At 45.9% G+C, this 17,746-nt stretch overlaps 1 protein-coding gene across 1 annotated transcript in view; it reads right to left on the minus strand.

Moving 5' to 3' along the window:
• LOC144769251 (uncharacterized) overlaps positions 1-17,746 on the minus strand; it is a 434,380-nt gene that overhangs the window by 173,196 nt on the left and 243,438 nt on the right. The window contains exons 8-9 of the mRNA XM_078653312.1: positions 14,407-14,433; positions 13,377-13,403 (exon numbers count right to left, since the gene is read on the minus strand). Of these exons, the coding sequence (XP_078509438.1) occupies positions 13,377-13,403; positions 14,407-14,433 (54 nt within the window). The remainder of the gene's footprint in view (positions 1-13,376; positions 13,404-14,406; positions 14,434-17,746) is intronic.

Genomic DNA, 17,746 nt, shown 5'->3' on the forward strand with positions numbered 1-17,746 from the left:
CTCATATGCATAGTTCTGCTTTTCTGGAGTCCCATCACTCATGTTATTGCATTACCGTCCCGCCATACAAGAGTAATTGTCCTGTAGGTATGTTATAATTGTGCATAATGTCTCCTAACAGCCGCAGTCCCTCATTTTCATTAATATCCCTTACCATTCAAACTTTCAATTCTGTCCATTGATTCCAAGGTCGGTGTTGTAATTTAACTTACTTGTATTTCACAGTATTTCTGTTAGCCCGTCCTTTGTGTCCTTTCCCATTCAGTATTCCAGAGTGTTAGGTTGTTCTATGCTCTAGCCTTCCCATGTGATTCTAACTTGTGACAGTTATGCGTTGGGTCAGCTGGGAAGAAGATCGCTGTTATCATCTGTGACAATAAATGACTGCACTAAGCTCTACTGGTACTGGTATCCTGCTTCATTTAGTTTACAACATTTTGGCGACGATTTGGTAGCTGACCTGATTCGAGGATACCGAGCCACAGACTGAAACGGCAGCGAGTTCTCTCTTCTCAAAAAGAAAATAAAAACGGATCCTGCGTGCAGTGCCTTGTCCTTCCTACGGTCATCGCGACGCCTCTCATCGGCTGCATCAATCGGTAACTTCAGGAAAGGTTCGTTTGGACGTTAATTAACTTTTGGGATTAGATGTCACCCTTAACGTCTCTGTCTCGAGCGCAGCCACGAGAGCGTCATCAGCTGTGTTCTCGTGAAACTCGCGCTGCGTCTCGAAGTATCCTAGCAACGTTTCCTGACCCGCGTTACCTACGCGGAACCGTGACGTCACCACGCAACGTGCTGCCATCTTGGATTTCTCTGTTTACTTTGTTCGTCTTCCCCGGAGCTTCTCTGCGCACAACGAGCAAGGACTCGGCTCCAAATTCACGGTGACTCAAAAATGTACTTGCATCTACTTACTTTTAATTGTAGTATACTTACTTTAACACAAGGCTAATTTTCCTGGTAACAACTTGTTTACAATACAACTTTGAAACTTGTTCACCACTTAATAAAGCAGTATGGCTCAACAAATTAATGTTGCTCTACCTCCACCATTTTTGTCCGAACCTGGCACTCCTCTCATTCCTTGGGAAGACTGGATAGTCATGTTCGAGAACTACTTAGATGCTTTAGATGGCCAGCAATTTCCTGCTAAACGTAAAAAAGCTTTATTACTAAGTGCTTTAGGAAAAGAGGCTCAGCGTATTTTTAAATACTTACCTCAACAGTTGCACTCATCTGCCCAATCTGCTCCTGATGAATATACTGATGCCATGTCTCGTCTAGAAATCCGATTTGCCAAGGAAGAAAATTTAGTCTTGAATAGATTTAAATTTTATACTCCTAAACAACGTGCTGAGGAGTGTGTTGACGATTTTGTAGCTCGACTTAGAGAACTATCAGTCAAGTGTAACTTTGGAGCCATGGCTGACGAGATGGTGAGAGACCATCTAATAGTACAGTGCAACAATAAGAAGATCCAAGAGCGGCTATGGGCAGCCAAAAATCCTTCTCTCAAAACTGCTATTGACCTTGCCAAAGTGGTAGAACAATCAGAGTTATGCATGAAGGAGTTTCATAAACCAACTTCTGTCTCAGTTGTTTCTGATTATACTTCACAAGAATTTGAGGGTTGTGATGATGAGTCTGTTGCTGTTTTGAAATCTAAAGGAAAGTTTGTTTACAAACAAAAGCAGAATGTGAAGCCTAATGTCAAATTTTGCTCAAGGTGCTGGAGTAATACCCATTCTTCCGATGCAAGGTTTTGTTTCGCGAATAATAAGGAGTGTTTGAAGTGTGGAAAAGTGGGTCACTTTTCCAAAATGTGTCGTTTCAAAGGTAAACAGAGAGTGGCCGTTGTACAAGATGACATTATGGACTTTCACAGGGATAATGACAACATTTTAGTAGTTGTAGAACCTCTTTCTGATGTAAATCTCATCAACGAAAAGAGAGAAATTCGTCCAAAGGCCGAATTCAATATAAATGGTTGTGATGTCACTTTAATGGTAGACACGGGTTCGAGGCACACAATAATTCCAGAACCTTTGTTTAAGAAAGAATGGCCTGATGTCTCTTTGCTACAATGTGACATTGTTCCCACTGGGTTCCAAGGTGAACACATAGAAATGTTGGGGTATTTTGATGCGAACATTTCTTTTTCAGGCAGAATTATTGATGGAAAGGTATATGTAGCACTAGATGGTCCTCCAATCCTAGGGTGGATTCATCAGTACGACCTTCATTTTAGAGTAGATCCTCGTGCTGAGTGTCAAGTCATGGTGGTAGATGATGAATCTTTGAATGACATCATGCATAAGTTTGAAAGTGTTTTCAGAAGTGAATTGGGTCGACTTGATGGTTATGTCCATAACATTTTATTAAAGAAAAATGCTATTCCCATTCAGCACAAGCTCCGCAGAGTCCCTATAACTGTTAGAGATGAAGTGAAAAATCTAATAAATGAAATGTTACAGGGGGGGTAATAGAACCCGTTGAGGCTTCTGATTGGGTGTCCCCGGTAGTGATTTCACGCAAATCAGATGGGAAGATTAGGTTCTGTGTGGACCTTAGGTCCCTTAACAAAAATGTTATTGTAGACACTTTCCCACTTCCCAATATAGGGGAGTTAGTTTCTACTTTGAATGGGGCTAAATTCTTTACCAAACTTGACCTTAAGAGTGCGTACCACCAGATTCGTCTTCATGATGAATCGAAGAGTCTCACAGCTTTCATTACCACTGAGGGCACTTTCCAATTTACCCGTCTCCCATTTGGCCTTACATCAGCTGCCAGTGTGTTCCAAAGCATGGTGACGCAATTGTTTAAGGGCATAGACAAAGCAGTGTATTTTCAAGATGACATCTTGATCTTTGGGAAGACTGTTGAGGATCATAACTCTACTCTTAAGGAAGTTCTCTTTAGAATTCAGGAAGCAGGTCTAACTTTACGCAAAGAGAAGTGCTCTTTCTTAGTGCCACAGATTAAGTATTTGGGGTATGAAATTTCCTCACAGGGTGTTAAACCTAAGAAAAACCTATTAGAGGCGATGCGTTTAGCACCTTGCCCGGTTGACAAAGACCAACTCAGATCCTTTATGGGCCTCATTGAATTTTATTCTAAGTTTGTGAAAAACTTTTCAGACAAGACAGTTGTTTTAAGATCACTTTTAAAAAAAGGGGTAAAGTTTGTATGGAATGATTCTCATGAAAAATGCTTTAATGATATCAAACATGAATTGTGTGACGCGAAAATGTTGGCACCTTTTGATATTAAGCGCATGTCCACCCTAATGGTTGATGCTAGTTCGACAGGATTGGGAGCTGTTCTTTTGCAGAAGTATGATGAAGGTCTGAGGGCCGTTGCATTTGCCTCACGCACTTTGTCTCTTTCTGAGAAAAACTACTCAGTGATTGAGAAAGAGGCACTGGCTGCTGCTTGGGCAGTGCAGTACTTCCGAACGTACTTATGGGGTACTCGTTTTAAATTGTTCACTGACCACAAACCCCTTATCAGTATTCTCTCTCCGGGTAGTTCAGGTAAAGGCTCTCCTAGACTTGCCAGGTTGGCATCTAGACTTCAGGAGTATCAATATGATATTTCTTTTGTCCAAGGTTGGCGTAACATTCAGGCTAGTTGTCTATCTAGACTTTCTGTTGACTGTCATGCTAATGATGAATTGGATCTGCAGGATGATATTGCGATAGCATTTGTGCAGGACGTGTTATCTTTGGGTGTTGGCACTTTCACTCAGGCTGATTGGTCCTCCACTATGTCTCAAGATACTGTTTTAAAGGCTGTTGTGGATATGATGAAGACAGGTGTACGACGGGAAAGTTGTGTTCCTGTTTCTGTTCGTCCTTACATAAAAATTCTGGATGAGTTGTCCTTTTCTGACGGTGTTATTTTGATGCGAGGAGATAGGTTTGTTCCTCCAGTTTCGTTAAGATCTAAAGTTATTGCTTTGGCTCATGAAGGCCATCTAGGTCAAACTTTCACCCAGCGTAGAGTTAAAACTGATTTTTGGTGGCCAGCCATGGATGCCCAGATTGCTTCTTGGGTTCAGAATTGTTCCTCATGTAAGAATAGTGAGAAAAGACTTAAGCTGGCAGGTGGTCATACTTGTGGTGAGATTGTTGTTCCACAACGACCTTGGCATAGCATTTCTCTTGATTTTATTGGTCCTATTTCTGAGTTGCCCCTGGATCAGCGTTTTGCTATTGTGGTTATCGATCTTTTTTCAAAGTGGCTTACTGTGAAGTTTGTTCGAGATATAACTACCAATTCCACAATAAAGATTTTTTTCTGTCTTGTTTTCTGAAGAGGGGTGCCCTCATACGCTGATTACTGACAATGGTACTCAACTCACATCTTTTGACATGCGTAACTTCTTAATTAATTGTGGCATTACTCATCACAGGACTTCGTTATACAATCCACGTGCAAACGTGCAAATGGAGTTTGTGAGAGGGCTAACAGACTTATCAAGGGGATTATTCAGATGTCTTTGGCTTCTGGTGGATTTTCTCATGATGCTGTTCTTGATATGGTTTGGGCATATCGGTCGACTCCACATGAGTCTAACGGCAAGTCTCCTTTTGAGTTGATGAGGGGTAGGCGTCCAGGAACTAAGTTGAATCCCTCCTGGTTGAAGAATAAGTCTCTGGGACTTTATGGTATGTCTCAACCTGATGATACTGTGCGGAAAATTTCCTGTGGTGACCTAGTCAAGGTTAAGCCCGGCAGAGTGTGTAAATGTTTAAACAAGTTTAGAGGTCCTTATAAAGTTAAGTTTTCTTTTCCTGATTATGTTGTTCTTGAGAACGGTGAGAAGTGGAATCTTCGTAATGTTGCTTTATTTCAGAAGTGCGGTCTGTCTCCTAATTTTCTTTCTTCGAGTGGTGTCTCTCTGGTGCCTGATTCTTGTGACTCAGAATTGGCTTCAACTTCTGGTTACTTGTTATCTGCTTTTGAGGAGGTACCTCCTGTTTCTCCTGTTGTTCTAAGGGAAGAGGGTGGTGGTGATGCATCTAATGTATGCCAACAAGTTGTTCCTTTACCCCTTGGAGTTAATTCACCTGATGGACCTCCTTCTGTTACTAGGGCTCCCAGAACACGTCGACCTCCTCCTTATTTGAATGATTATCTGTGCTAAGCTGTCTTTCTTTCTTTGTGATTTGTTTTGTTAACCTTTATAATCCTTTATGATTATTTATTTAATTGTTGAGCTGTTCTTTTGCTGTGTTATTTAAAGGGATAAGATGTGTTGTAATTTAACTTACTTGTATTTCACAGTATTTATGTTAGCCCTTCCTTTGTGTCCTTTACCATTCAGTATTCCAGAGTGTTAGGTTGTTCTATGCTCTAGCCTTCCTCTGTGATTCTAACTTGTGACAGTTATGGGTTGGGTCAGCTGGGAAGAAGGGGCCAGATGTAGGTAGCCAAATACCGGTCGGTAACGGCCGAATTCGGCCGTTACCGACCGGTATTTGGCTACCGAGATGTAGGGGCAGGTAAACTGGGCAAATCGGTAATTTTACCGATTCTGTAAATATACCGGTCGGTAAATTTACCGACCGGTATTTTTACAGAATCTGTAAAATTGATATGTAGGTGGGACTCTTATGAGTCCCACAAGGCCTAAGAAATCGGTATTTTACCATCAAATTCAATTTGATGGTGAAATACCGATTCAGGTGTGCATGCACATGTGTGCATGCACACCTGTGCCATATGACAGGCAGACCTGCCCTTAGGGCAGGTATGCCTGCCATATGGCCCCGACCCTTTTTTGGGGGTGCTAGAGGGTGTCAAAGTGACACCCCCTGCACCCTTGTCAAAATCGGTATTTACCGATTCGGTAAATACCGACCGGTAATGCCCCATTCATTCCTATGGGCTTCAAAGCCCATAGGAATGAATGGGGCATTACCGGTCGGTATTTACCGAATCGGTAAATACCGACTTTTAAAGATTCGGTAAATCCACATCTGGATTTACCTACATCTCGGTACTTCATATTTACCGACTCTTAAATACCGAATCGGTAAAATTCGGTATTTAAGAGTCGGTAAATATGATTTACCTACATCTGGCCCAAGATCGCTGTTATCATCTGTGACAATAAATGACTGCACTGAGCTGTACTGGTATCCTGCTTCATTTAGTTTACAACATTCGGTATACACCAGACCCTTCCATCTTGAGCAATTCCGTTATCGGTCAGGCACATAAACTATTCTCATTTTAGTTTTTGTGAAACATCTGCCTAAGCAATATTGGGCCATCCTTATTAAAACACTGCAGTTCTCCTATCAGGCTCAAGGGCGTATTCAAGGAGCTCACCAGGTAACGCTCACAATACTGGGCCAGCAAAGATTCTGCTTATGCAGCTGGTGCTGGGCATATAACTCAGATTCTGAAACTTCTAATCCTCCCTCTGTCACAAATAGTTGAATCTTCTTGAATGCTGCTCTCTTTATGCCGGATCCCCATCTTAATTCAAAGAAGACACAACATCTTAAGCAATATTGGCTCAACACTGGTGTATGATCGGGGTTCTGTGTACTGCTTGAACAGGTTATTGTATCAATCAAAATCACTACACTCCAGAAAACGGAGAGAAATATAACTTTCCAGGAGTCGAACACAAACACCACCCGAGCTGACGAACAAGAACTGGCCTGCCTTTCTAGGTACCACATTTACAGCCCTTGTCCCTTACTCTTGTCGTGCTCTTCCTGTCATATGAGTTTCTTGTCTGGCCTCACATCGGAATGGATAGGAGTGCTTTTGGAACTTGATTTCCCGTCACAAATGTCCTATTCTTAAACATCCAAGGGACTAGGTGTCCTTTGGAATTCCATATGCCAGAGGAAAGTAGATTATCTGTAGATATTAATGAAGGCTGTTTGTTTGATGGCACCTTGACTCGGATCAGCAATTTCATTTGTGATAACTCCATATGCAGTTGCATGTTGGAAGATCCTGCCCAAGCTGACAAACAATTCATTCTGACACACTCCTGTATCTTATAGAAAGCATGCATGTTTGATTCAATTTCAAACTGTTTAGCCAGTGACATTAAATTACTCATTTGGCAGAAATCTTTGTGTTTGTAGTCCACTAAGTTGGGAAACGCCACTAAAGCTCTCAAAATAGTGGAAGAAAATCTTGCGCGGCAGGATATCCCGCTAAATGTTTGGAAGAGAGCCATCAACAAACAAGTGCATGAAATATCCTTTGAACTTGATTATAAATCCCTTCTCCGATGCTCCAACTTGGAACCCTTAAACAATTCATACACTGCGGGCAAAGCACAACCATATTTAAGCGAGGACATCACAACACCTGAAGCAGGCCCGAAGCAAAATTCTAGCCATGAGGCTGATCACGCTCGGGACAGTAGACTTTAACCTCGCTTGGGCCCAAAGAGGGGACTCCATATCCTGTAGGTTATGCACGTACAAAAGGGAATCCTGGTTGCACCTTCTCTGCTGCTGTCCTCAATTTAAGAATGAACGCTGGCGACTGCTGTGTCCGATCTGCCTCAATCAGAGCATAACATCATGCTCGGAAGCATCAGCCCTGTGTTTGTCAACCACCACCACAATGACACTAGCGAGATTGGCGAAATTTGTGCACCAAATTAGACTAGCACTAAAAACTCACAACAAGAGCATTTCATCATTCAGGAAGGTTACCCTAAACGCAACGGTCTAGAGCTGATGTGAACTAGCGACGTATCATCACTGACAGTGCCACTTGTATGACCCCCTATGAAAGAAAGCAAAGACTTATCCCCACGCATACAAGGCTGGGATAGGCCAATTAAATGGGACTAAGACTGGGGGAGCTGCACCCTTCTTCCTTATTTTGTTTCTCTCTTTTTTTTTTTAATCAGTTGTGGCCTACAATTTTTTTTTCATCTTTCTTTTAAACAAGCAAAGAAGTTTCAGAATCACTGTTCTTTGTACCTTCTATTTTTACTGTAAAGATTTTAATTAATTGTACAGTTAATAAAAACCTAGTCCACTAAGCTAGGCTAAAATCATAATTGGTGTGCACGTGGGTTTATGTTCTATGAAAGCTCACGAATCAACCATTACATTTCAGACGAAAAAAACACTTTAAATCTAATAACCACAAGATATACATCAAACAAAAAAGACCATTTTGAATGTGAGAAATATTATCAAAATACATCATCAATCTATTAGACTAGTCAATGATCATTCGTTGAAAATATTCTGTAAACTAAAGTTACACACATACTTTGTCTACTGAATTTAGTCAGCTCCTGATACAAAAATCCCATTGCATTCACTCTGACAGCGCACTCTTTTCTTGGTATCACAGAAATCACCCGTATCGCGCTTGAGTATAAGCTGGTTGCTAGTGTCAAAGTGTTTCAAACTTTGAAGAAAACCCCAGTGGCTACAATGGGATGTGTATCAGAGCAGTGTATGGTTTTGTATTGACCATAGGTTTTAGTGCTCCAGGAAGTGAAACATCAAAGAAGCATGTGCCCTGTGGGGTGAAGGTTAGCTCTTCCAGAGTCACAGGTGTAGTTAGATGCATCAAAACCGCAGGCCCAATTCACTAAGCCATTTCTGGTTGAAAATGTTTATTTAAGGCAGGAAATAGCATCACATACCTCGCAGCAATTGAAATGATTCCTGGTAGGAGTAAATTATTTTACCGCTGCCGATTTCAGTTATGCATGCAAGAATTTGCAGCAGCGAATCCTCATCAAGTGTGTTGAATAGTCGGATCAAGGCGCTACTTGTTTTGAAAGGTTGTAAATGCTGGCAAACCTGTGAGTTTGTGGGCTTTCACAGACTCTGATCTGACCCTTCACCACACATGCCAACATATGGATAACAGAAAGAGGAACATTTAAAATAAAAAATAATCTTGGGATGTATTTTCCCTAGGGCACGAGAAAGCTGAATTAAAGCCATTTTTTGCTTTGGAAATCAGGGTCTTCCTCCTAAAGCGGCTTTGTTGGCATGTTTGGTTCTCTACTCTGAATCTGGTCAGAGTTTTAGTCCACCTCAAGGGCGGGGCTCCTCCCCATCCAGTTTTGAAAAGCTTGAGGGGAAGGGGTTTCTCCAGAGGGAACATTTTTACACCATACTGGAGAGAAAAGAAAACAAGCATTTACAATGCAACGGTTTCGCTTTTGGAAAAGTTAGAGCTATTGGCATTGTAAATGACAATTTTTTTATTTATGTGTTCGTTTTGAAAACCGATAAATAAATGGCATTGTCATTTACAATGCCAATAGCTTAATCTCTCGCAAGTGCCACACGCACCCACACCCACAGAGAGCCCCCCACACAGAGCCCCTCCACACACACAGGGCCCCCCCACACACACACCCACAGAGCCCCCACACACACACACACACAGAGCCCTCACACACACTGTGAGCCCCCCCACACACCCAGACAGAGCCCCCCCACCACCCACACAGAGCCCCCCCACCACCCACACAGAGCCCCCCCACACACCCACACAGAGCCCTCCACACACCCACACACAGCCCCTCACACACCCACACAGAGCCCCTCCATCAACAGGGATGATCTGTGGTGCTGCTGCGAAAGGTCACCGCTCAGGCATGTGTGCCCCCTGGTCGGGTGCCGTGAAGATGCAGCGCCTCGTGCCTCCTGGGTGGTGCTGACGTTCAACTACATTTTTTTCCCTCTCTGATGCTCACCTCAGCAGGCTCCCTCGCGTGCGGGCGAGCTGCGCGTCTTACATTCCGCCCGGCAACCTAAGGGGGCCTTTTGATGGACGGGCGAATTATCCTTTCATAAATGTTTACCAGGAATGGTTGTGAAAGGAAACCGTACGGTGACGACCTGCCAGGGAACCTAAGCGACCGGTTCAACCCAGAGGGTCATAGCAGCACCCACAGCTCCGAGGCCCCGAGGGCCACAGCAGCACCCACAGTTCCGAGGCCCCGAGGGCCACAGCAGCACCCACAGCTCCGAGGCCCAGAGGGCCATAGCAGCACCCACAGCTCCGAGGCCCAGAGGGCCATAGCAGCCCCCACAGCTCCGAGGCCCCGAGGGCCACAGCAGCACCCACAGCTTCGTGTCCCATGGGGCACAGCAGTACCCACAGCTCCGAGGCCCCGAGGGCCACATCAGCCCCCACAGCTCCGAGGCCCCGAGGGCCACATCAGCACCCACAGCTCCGAGGCCACGAGCGCCGCAGCAGCACCCAGACCCCCGGGTCCCATGGCCCATGGGGCAGAGCAGCGCCACTGTTCCCAGGCTCAGAGGGAGGGACAGAAATGTGTCCCACAGCTCTGATGAATCGAGGAATGTGGCAGCATACACAGCTCCGAGGCCCCGAGGGCCACAGCAGCACCCACAGCTCCGAGGCCCCGAGGGCCACATCAGCACCCACAGCTCCGAGGCCACGAGCGCCGCAGCAGCACCCAGACCCCCGGGTCCCATGGCGCAGAGCAGCGCCACTGTTCCCGGGCTCAGAGGGAGGGACAGTACTGTGTCCCACAGCTCTGATGAATCGAGGAATGTGGCAGCATACACAGCTCCTGCGCCCCAGCGACAAAGCAGGTACACCCTGTCTCTCTCTCCCCAGGGCCTGCTCTGCCCCCCTCACTGGCACCGATGCAAAGTTCCCAACTTACCCAAGGAGCGGGATCTCTCTCACCAGGGCTGCACTGTTCCCTTGATTGTCAAAGGTGGAGCGGTCGGTCTCCTTCCCCAGGGCTCTCTCCAGGGAGCTCACCACACACCCACCATCAGCGGTGCAGTGACGCGTCTCCATCGGGCTGTCACCCAAGAGCTGCCCTGCCGCCTGCACCCTTCACCAGCCCCAGTGCAGAAAGGTGTCCGCATCACCTGGCCCTCGGGTTCTTCTCACCATGCCCTGCCTGGCACCCCACCATCACCATGCAGGGCAGTGCCTGCTGCAGCAGGGAGCCCGTGCCCTTCCCGTCACCCGTGTGGAGCCGTGCCTGGTTCAGGGTTGGCCCAGTACCTCTCAGCGACACCCGTGCAGCGCCGAGCCTGATTCCCCGCGGCTCTCTCACCAGGGACTGTCCCGGCAGCGCCTCGTCTGCCCTGGTGCCCACATGTGTCACCCCTCGTCCAATATACATACCGCCATTCCCTCTCATGGCAGACCCGGCACAGCGCCCTTTCGTGTTTACTCCAGCGTGTACAGACTCACCCTCACTAACACCCCTCCCCCTCATCTCCTCCCACACTCCCCTACTGCGTTCACTCTAGTCACCATCAATGTACACACCACACACCTCCCAAATGCACAGCGCTTTACACGCACAGCGTGAGTCCTGACAGCACCCTCACCCCCCCGCCACACACACACATACAGACTGGGGGTCGAAGTGTCCTACAAAGAGGGAGTCTGCTGCTTACCTCAGCCCTGGGAACGGCAGAAAACCAGGCATAAGATAACCACAGACGATGGCTGGAGGGCGCGAGGGGTGGGGGCGCGAGGGATAGGAAGAGGGGGTGAAGAGGGTCACAAGGCAGCTCCGTCGGCACACGCCACGGGGGCACCGCTGCCCGCACCGCACCGCACCATTCTGCCTGGAGTGCCTGCTGCATTGCCAGCCCGCCAGCGCCCAGGACTAAGTCCGCTGCCCCCCCCCCCCACCATTGATTCCAGTCAGGCAGGGCAGGCTCAAATCAAGAGGCAGAGAGCAGCAGTCAGAAGAGCCGCTCAGCCGCTGCCAGCCACACGGGCCCCGGCTGGGGCCCCGACCAGCATTCCTGCTGCCAGCCTCGCTCGCTCACGGGCCCCGCACCATTCTGCTGCCAGCCTCATGGGCCCCGGGTCCGGCCGTGGCCCCGCACCACCATTCCTGCTGCTAGCCTCGCTCACGGGCCCGCACCATTCTACTGCCAGCCTCATGGGCCCCGGCCGGGGCCCGCACCATTCCGTCATCAATGTATTAGGAGCGCGAGGCCCCCCCGCAACGCAGGGGTTGCGGGGGCTTGTGTTACGCCCCTGGGGGCGGGAGAGGACACGGACGGCGGGAGGGGGCGGGAGTGGACACGGACGGCGGGAGGGGGCGGGAGAGGACACGGACGGCGGGAGTGGACACGGACGGCGGGAGGGGGCGGGAGAGGACACGGACGGCGGGAGGGGGCGGGAGTGGACACGGACGGCGGGAGGGGGCGGGAGTGGACACGGACGGCGGGAAACGTGCACAGGACAGCGAGGGGGGGCGGAAAGGCACACGGAGGGGGCTGGAATGGACAGACTTTCAGTGAAAGGGGAGGGAACGGGAAAAAACGTAACTCCGCCCTGGGAAAAAATCTCGGGAACGCCCCCGAATCTGGTCCGGCCTTGACGGACAGATCTCTGTTCCAATGGCTAGCCTCCATTTATGGAGCTAGCCAATGGGACAGGGGGGCGTATTCCATTTTCCTTACTGGAAATCAAGAGATTTCTCTGGAGGCGGAGCTAAGAGCTCCGCCCTCCAGCGAAACCTAAAAAGTGCAATTGCATGTCGGGCTGCATTTCCCAAGTGTGTCATTGTCCAATAAGTACAGTCACTCTTCTGGGGTGGGATGCTGGGTAACATATCACTCGGCATTCCCACCCAGGAGCATGCCTTGAAACATGCTATTGACATAACTTTACAGGAGCACGATTAAGAATTTTTGTGAATTCCCAAAAGTGCTAAATCTACTCCCGATCGTGAAAGCACTACTAAGGGTGCAGATTTACCACTCCTCTTTATGAATTGAGCCCGACATCTTTAATTGTCCGCATAAGGGTCAACTCACGCGCTCTGACCAGTCATACTCTAATGCACTCACATATAGGTGTCTGGAGTAAATATATGTCGAATATAAAAATAAGCAAAACATTTCAACTCGTGTAAAGATGTTTAAGGGCTCAACTGTAGTGTGCATAAGCCACCCCTATATATGATCTTGCCACAGTTTGAATATTGGCATTTCCTTGCATTTGGTGCAATGTCAGAGGGGCTCCAGCCCTGCAACCCAATGCCAATTAATGTTATGATCTCAGAGTCCCTTCCTGGAAGTGCAGATGAAGGCGCTTTGGAAGCATGAATCCGAGCCAACAAATTGCTCGGGTGAGCTCATGCCAAAGCATACATAAAACACAGCGTACAATACAAAGGGCAAAACAAAAGCCAGATGACAGAGGACTGTCTCGCACGTGAGGGGGTCAAACCTTGCCAAGCTCGCCATGCGGGAGCACTTTTCACCCAGTACATATTTAGGCATCTGTCTGTTTTTAGCAAATAAACAAGTATCAAATGTCTCCTCTGCAACCATTCACTTTTATTTGAGACGGACAATGAAAGAAACACAACATTGTACTTCAAAGCTTACCGTTTTCCCTAAATTACCAGGCTCGCCCTGAAAAACAGAAGTATGGGAACATTTACATGAGCCCAGTCACGGGACATTCACAACCATAAGAACCAATCTTACAAAAACGGAAGACAGAGAAAATAAAGACTTTATAGGAAATGTTTACTTAGTGAAATATTAAATTCATTACAATGTTTTCTTAGTGAGGTAAAAATTTACTGAATAATTATAATGTTTACTAAAAAAAACTTGAATCAACAATATTTCAGGGGAATTATTATCTATTACTTATTTTACATTTGTCTGTGACACTGGTGCACCAGACATTATTAGTGCGTGTTATATGTAACTACTAAAAAAATCCAGATTAAATATAGAGAGGATGAAGGTAGGTTACATTGTAAAATAATTTTGGTGCGCTAATACCAGAGTCTTAAGTGGTAGGACGAACATGGTGTACTAAACATTATGACAAACATAGGGTGCAACAGCAAAGGAGAGGCAGTGAGTTGGTAATGCGTAAAGTAGGATGTGATGAGCAGCTGGTGCATGAGCTTCATACAGACTTGGCTCTCATTAGGAAAGGTCCTTTTAGGTCCAGTGTGGCTAGTAATGGCAGTTATAGTCCACACTGGGAATATGAGATCCACAAGCACACCACAGATCACTTGACTTTTACTTGGAGGTGTCCGCTGCTGAAAACAACCAGAATCACTCCATGAAACTATTGGTGGGCAATGAGATATTAGCGTGGGAATCTGACACGGTATTACCAATTCCCTGGGTATTTGCTCATTTCTTAGTGGACCCTTAGGGTGCAACTTGTAATGTGCCAGATTTTTCCTCACTCAAAGATTTACTGGTACCCTGATATCAGTGACTCCTGGAGTGGGAAAATCCATCTCAGTTACAGAGTCACTGTTAATGCGGGCTTAGGTAGGTGCAAGGGGGAAAATTGCTTGATTTGCCCTAATAACCGTTGCTTACAAAAGTGTGCCTCCCTAAGCATATAGCTGTAAATAAAATTATTAGCAGATGCAGAACCTACCTTGAGTCCCGGCGGTCCCCTTGGGCCCTGTGGAAGATTGACAGGTTATTTACACCATGTTCACTGATTACTATGTTAATGGCTTTCTTTCAGACTCAGCACTATGGACAACAGATACATTTAAGACCACCTCATAGTACGAGCAAAGATAGGAAAAATCATCGAGTATTTTTAAATATACATTACCAGCATTTGCAGAGCATTATTATATCATTTGTATTGCTGGTAGGAGGTTTGCATTCTTTGTGGCATTTTCAGACGGTTTCAGGGTTCATGCCTGTCAGGTGTCTTTGTCATTGGGCCTGATGCGCAAAGATAAGACTGCCCTATGTAGTGTGTGGAGACTCTACAGTTGTAAAGATACTACTATTAAAATACCTTTGTGAATAGCAAACAGTCGTAATCTTACACAAAAGTGGAAGTGTACCTTTGCGAGGCAGGCCCATTGGGTGTAGATATAGTAAAGATCAGTTTGTTCAGTGTTTTCTTTAGGAATAGTATTGGAGAGTGGGGTTTTCTGTAGAGCTAATATAGATCCGAAGCACTTTATAATTACATAACATGGCTCAATATATTTATAGAAAACAATGTAGAAAAACAGGCAAATTAGATTTAAAACATCACCAAGGTAACCAGAGTAAGAAAGGAGCCTCGGGTAGGCAAAGATGTTATCAAACAGTTGCTGCTGCAGACACTATCACCACATCATTAGATGCTTATAGGGTTCTAAACCCCCCTCTTAATTTTAGGGCTGTTGCCCGCATTGGCACCCACTCTTTGCAAAAGTGAGGAGGAACCCCTATGATGAAGCATGCCATGTTAGGGAGGAAGAGGGCTTTCGGACTCTTCTGACCTTTGACTAGACAGGGTCTCCATCTTATCTTACACAACTAGAGTACATCTTCTTGTACGCTGTAGATAATCAACAAATGAACAGTACTCCAGGAAGCACCCTGGTTAATCGGAACCACGATAGCCAAAAGGCAGTAATAGCAGACTTGAGCCTCCCTCTCTCCTCCGAGGGTTTAAGTCGCAGCAATTATGCCAGCATGTCACTTCCCATTTGCTATTCGCATTCCCTACCCATGATGTAGTGCAGGAACCACAAAAGCTCAGCAAGTTACAAAACTCCACCAGTTCAAACCAAGGAAAGACATTAGAAGAGCCTAGACTAAATCACTGTAATGAGGTAGTCATGGGCCCCATAAAAAGTACTGTTTACGCCTCAAAAAGTCTGAAACAAGCAAATCAGCTCATTTGCTCTCTGACTTGAAAGATCATACCCCTTGACTTTTGAAAAACATGTACTGCTCCTAACAGCATTCAGGTACATCTGCGGTTGAGACTATGAGGTGGGGAGGGGGGGGGGTTATTGTTCTCACACACTCATCACTAGAAGAGATACGTGACTGTGATTAGTTTAGAGTAGGGTGCTATATTATCTATGACATTATCTGCAAATGACCAAATTATCAAACAATAAAATTCATAACGGAAACAAAAGAATGCCTACACCAATATTAGTGTACACTAGATATAATTCATTCAAAATGTATGATTCAATATTCATACACAGAGGACACATTTTCGATAAATGTGGCTATCTAAAATTCACATGAGGCTACAGTTGTGTGTAGAGATTGTTCTTATGTGTAGACCCCTGTGGTTCTGAAAATCTGGACCCTGTTATCCCGATATCGAGGTCCAATACCCGTGTCACAAAATATCAACGTACCATTACGAATTTGGTGTCTACAGACCGATAATGATTAGGACATCATTCCTATGCATTTGCATAGGAATCGAAGGTTGCTAACACCCCTAAATCATAGTTTCCGTTCCGACCCTTTAAACTCCATTTTGTAAGCAGCATCCATCTTGTGCCTTGCCCTCATGATAAGTCAATTAAAGGTCGAGCTTGATCCAAAAGGACACGTCCACCTTCCCTGACTTCCCCCTGACCTGTCCCAACTGACTCCACTGCCTTCAGCCAGACCTGTTTGGGCAGCTCCTCGCCCAGTGGCCGAATACGATAGCATCAATGCATAACATTCCACAAACCATTCACTACATACAGACCATGCTTTCTGCAAACATGCACCTGTCCACGTTCCTTGTTTATGGCCAGTTTTATGACTAGGAGGTGCCTTTCTTTATTGGTGTTTCATCGATATCTGATGGGAGTTCCGGGCCTGACTGGGTAATCTATCACGAACTGGACATCTAAAATGTGGGCTTGCTTACATGACTTCGCTCTTTGTATTATTGTAGAAATATGTGTATAGCCGTATCATAAACTCAAGAATTCTTACTCGAAGCTATTATTTTTGTATATAAGGAGAAGGCTGGTTCTGTAAAAACGAACAGTCTCCCGAGAATATACTCCCCGTGTGGTGTACTTCTGGGACACGTGTTACTTGGTAGCTACCAATAAAACTTGATCTCTGACTGTGACTAGAAGACTCCGAGTTTCTGTGGTCCGGAACAAGGGTGAACTCAGAGGTCTTCGGGTGTTATCCCCTGGCACCAACGGGTTCCTAAAAACCCGTTACCTCAGTTGGCGCCCAACTCGGGGCGATATCAAGCGGCGACGGTCCAAGCCAGATGTTCGTGAGGAGCTTCGTGTGAAAATTCCGGATGACGGCCAGCCACTTCAGCGACCCCTGTATGTCGACGTGGTTCCGAAGGTCTTTGCTGCGAGGTTCCCCGCGTCCCGACGGCTACGAAGGACTGCTGCCCTGACTATCGCCTTGTTTTGGACCCAGTGATCCTTGGTAGAGCGAAACGATAGACGAGTCTTCTAGCGACGTCACAGATCTTCAAATACTTCAGTTAAGTATAAGTGGAGCGTCTCCCAGTCCTTAGTTTGTCCTTAGTTTTTGGTATCCTTGAGATACGCTTTGATTTGGTACTTGCAAGCCCCAAAGCCGAAGGACTCGTGTTTTCACAAGAAATATCGTAACAGATAATCCTTTGAAGTTTGAAGCTAGACTAGTGAGCGAGGATGCCTGGTTTTAGCAGACTTGGAAACTTGTTTTGTCTTGGTTGTAGTAAGGACTCCCGATTAGAGGATTCTTGTCCGGTTCCTCCAATTGGAACTCCAACGTATGAGCTCTATGTAAAACATGACGTAGGTCCTATCGCATATAATGAAGTATGGATAAAATACACCCGCAAGGATGGTGTTTTAAAATGGCCCCAATATGGTAGTTTTGACTCAGAAATTTTAGATAATTTAGAGGTCAAATTGTTCAAGAAGAAAGCCCGGCCGGCGATGTTTGACTCTTTCAGTTTATGGCGTAAAGAGGCCAAACAAAAGGAAATTAAATTAGAAAAGAAA

This window comes from Lissotriton helveticus, chromosome 7 (assembly GCF_964261635.1).
Source record: "Lissotriton helveticus chromosome 7, aLisHel1.1, whole genome shotgun sequence".
Taxonomy (NCBI): domain Eukaryota; kingdom Metazoa; phylum Chordata; class Amphibia; order Caudata; family Salamandridae; genus Lissotriton; species Lissotriton helveticus.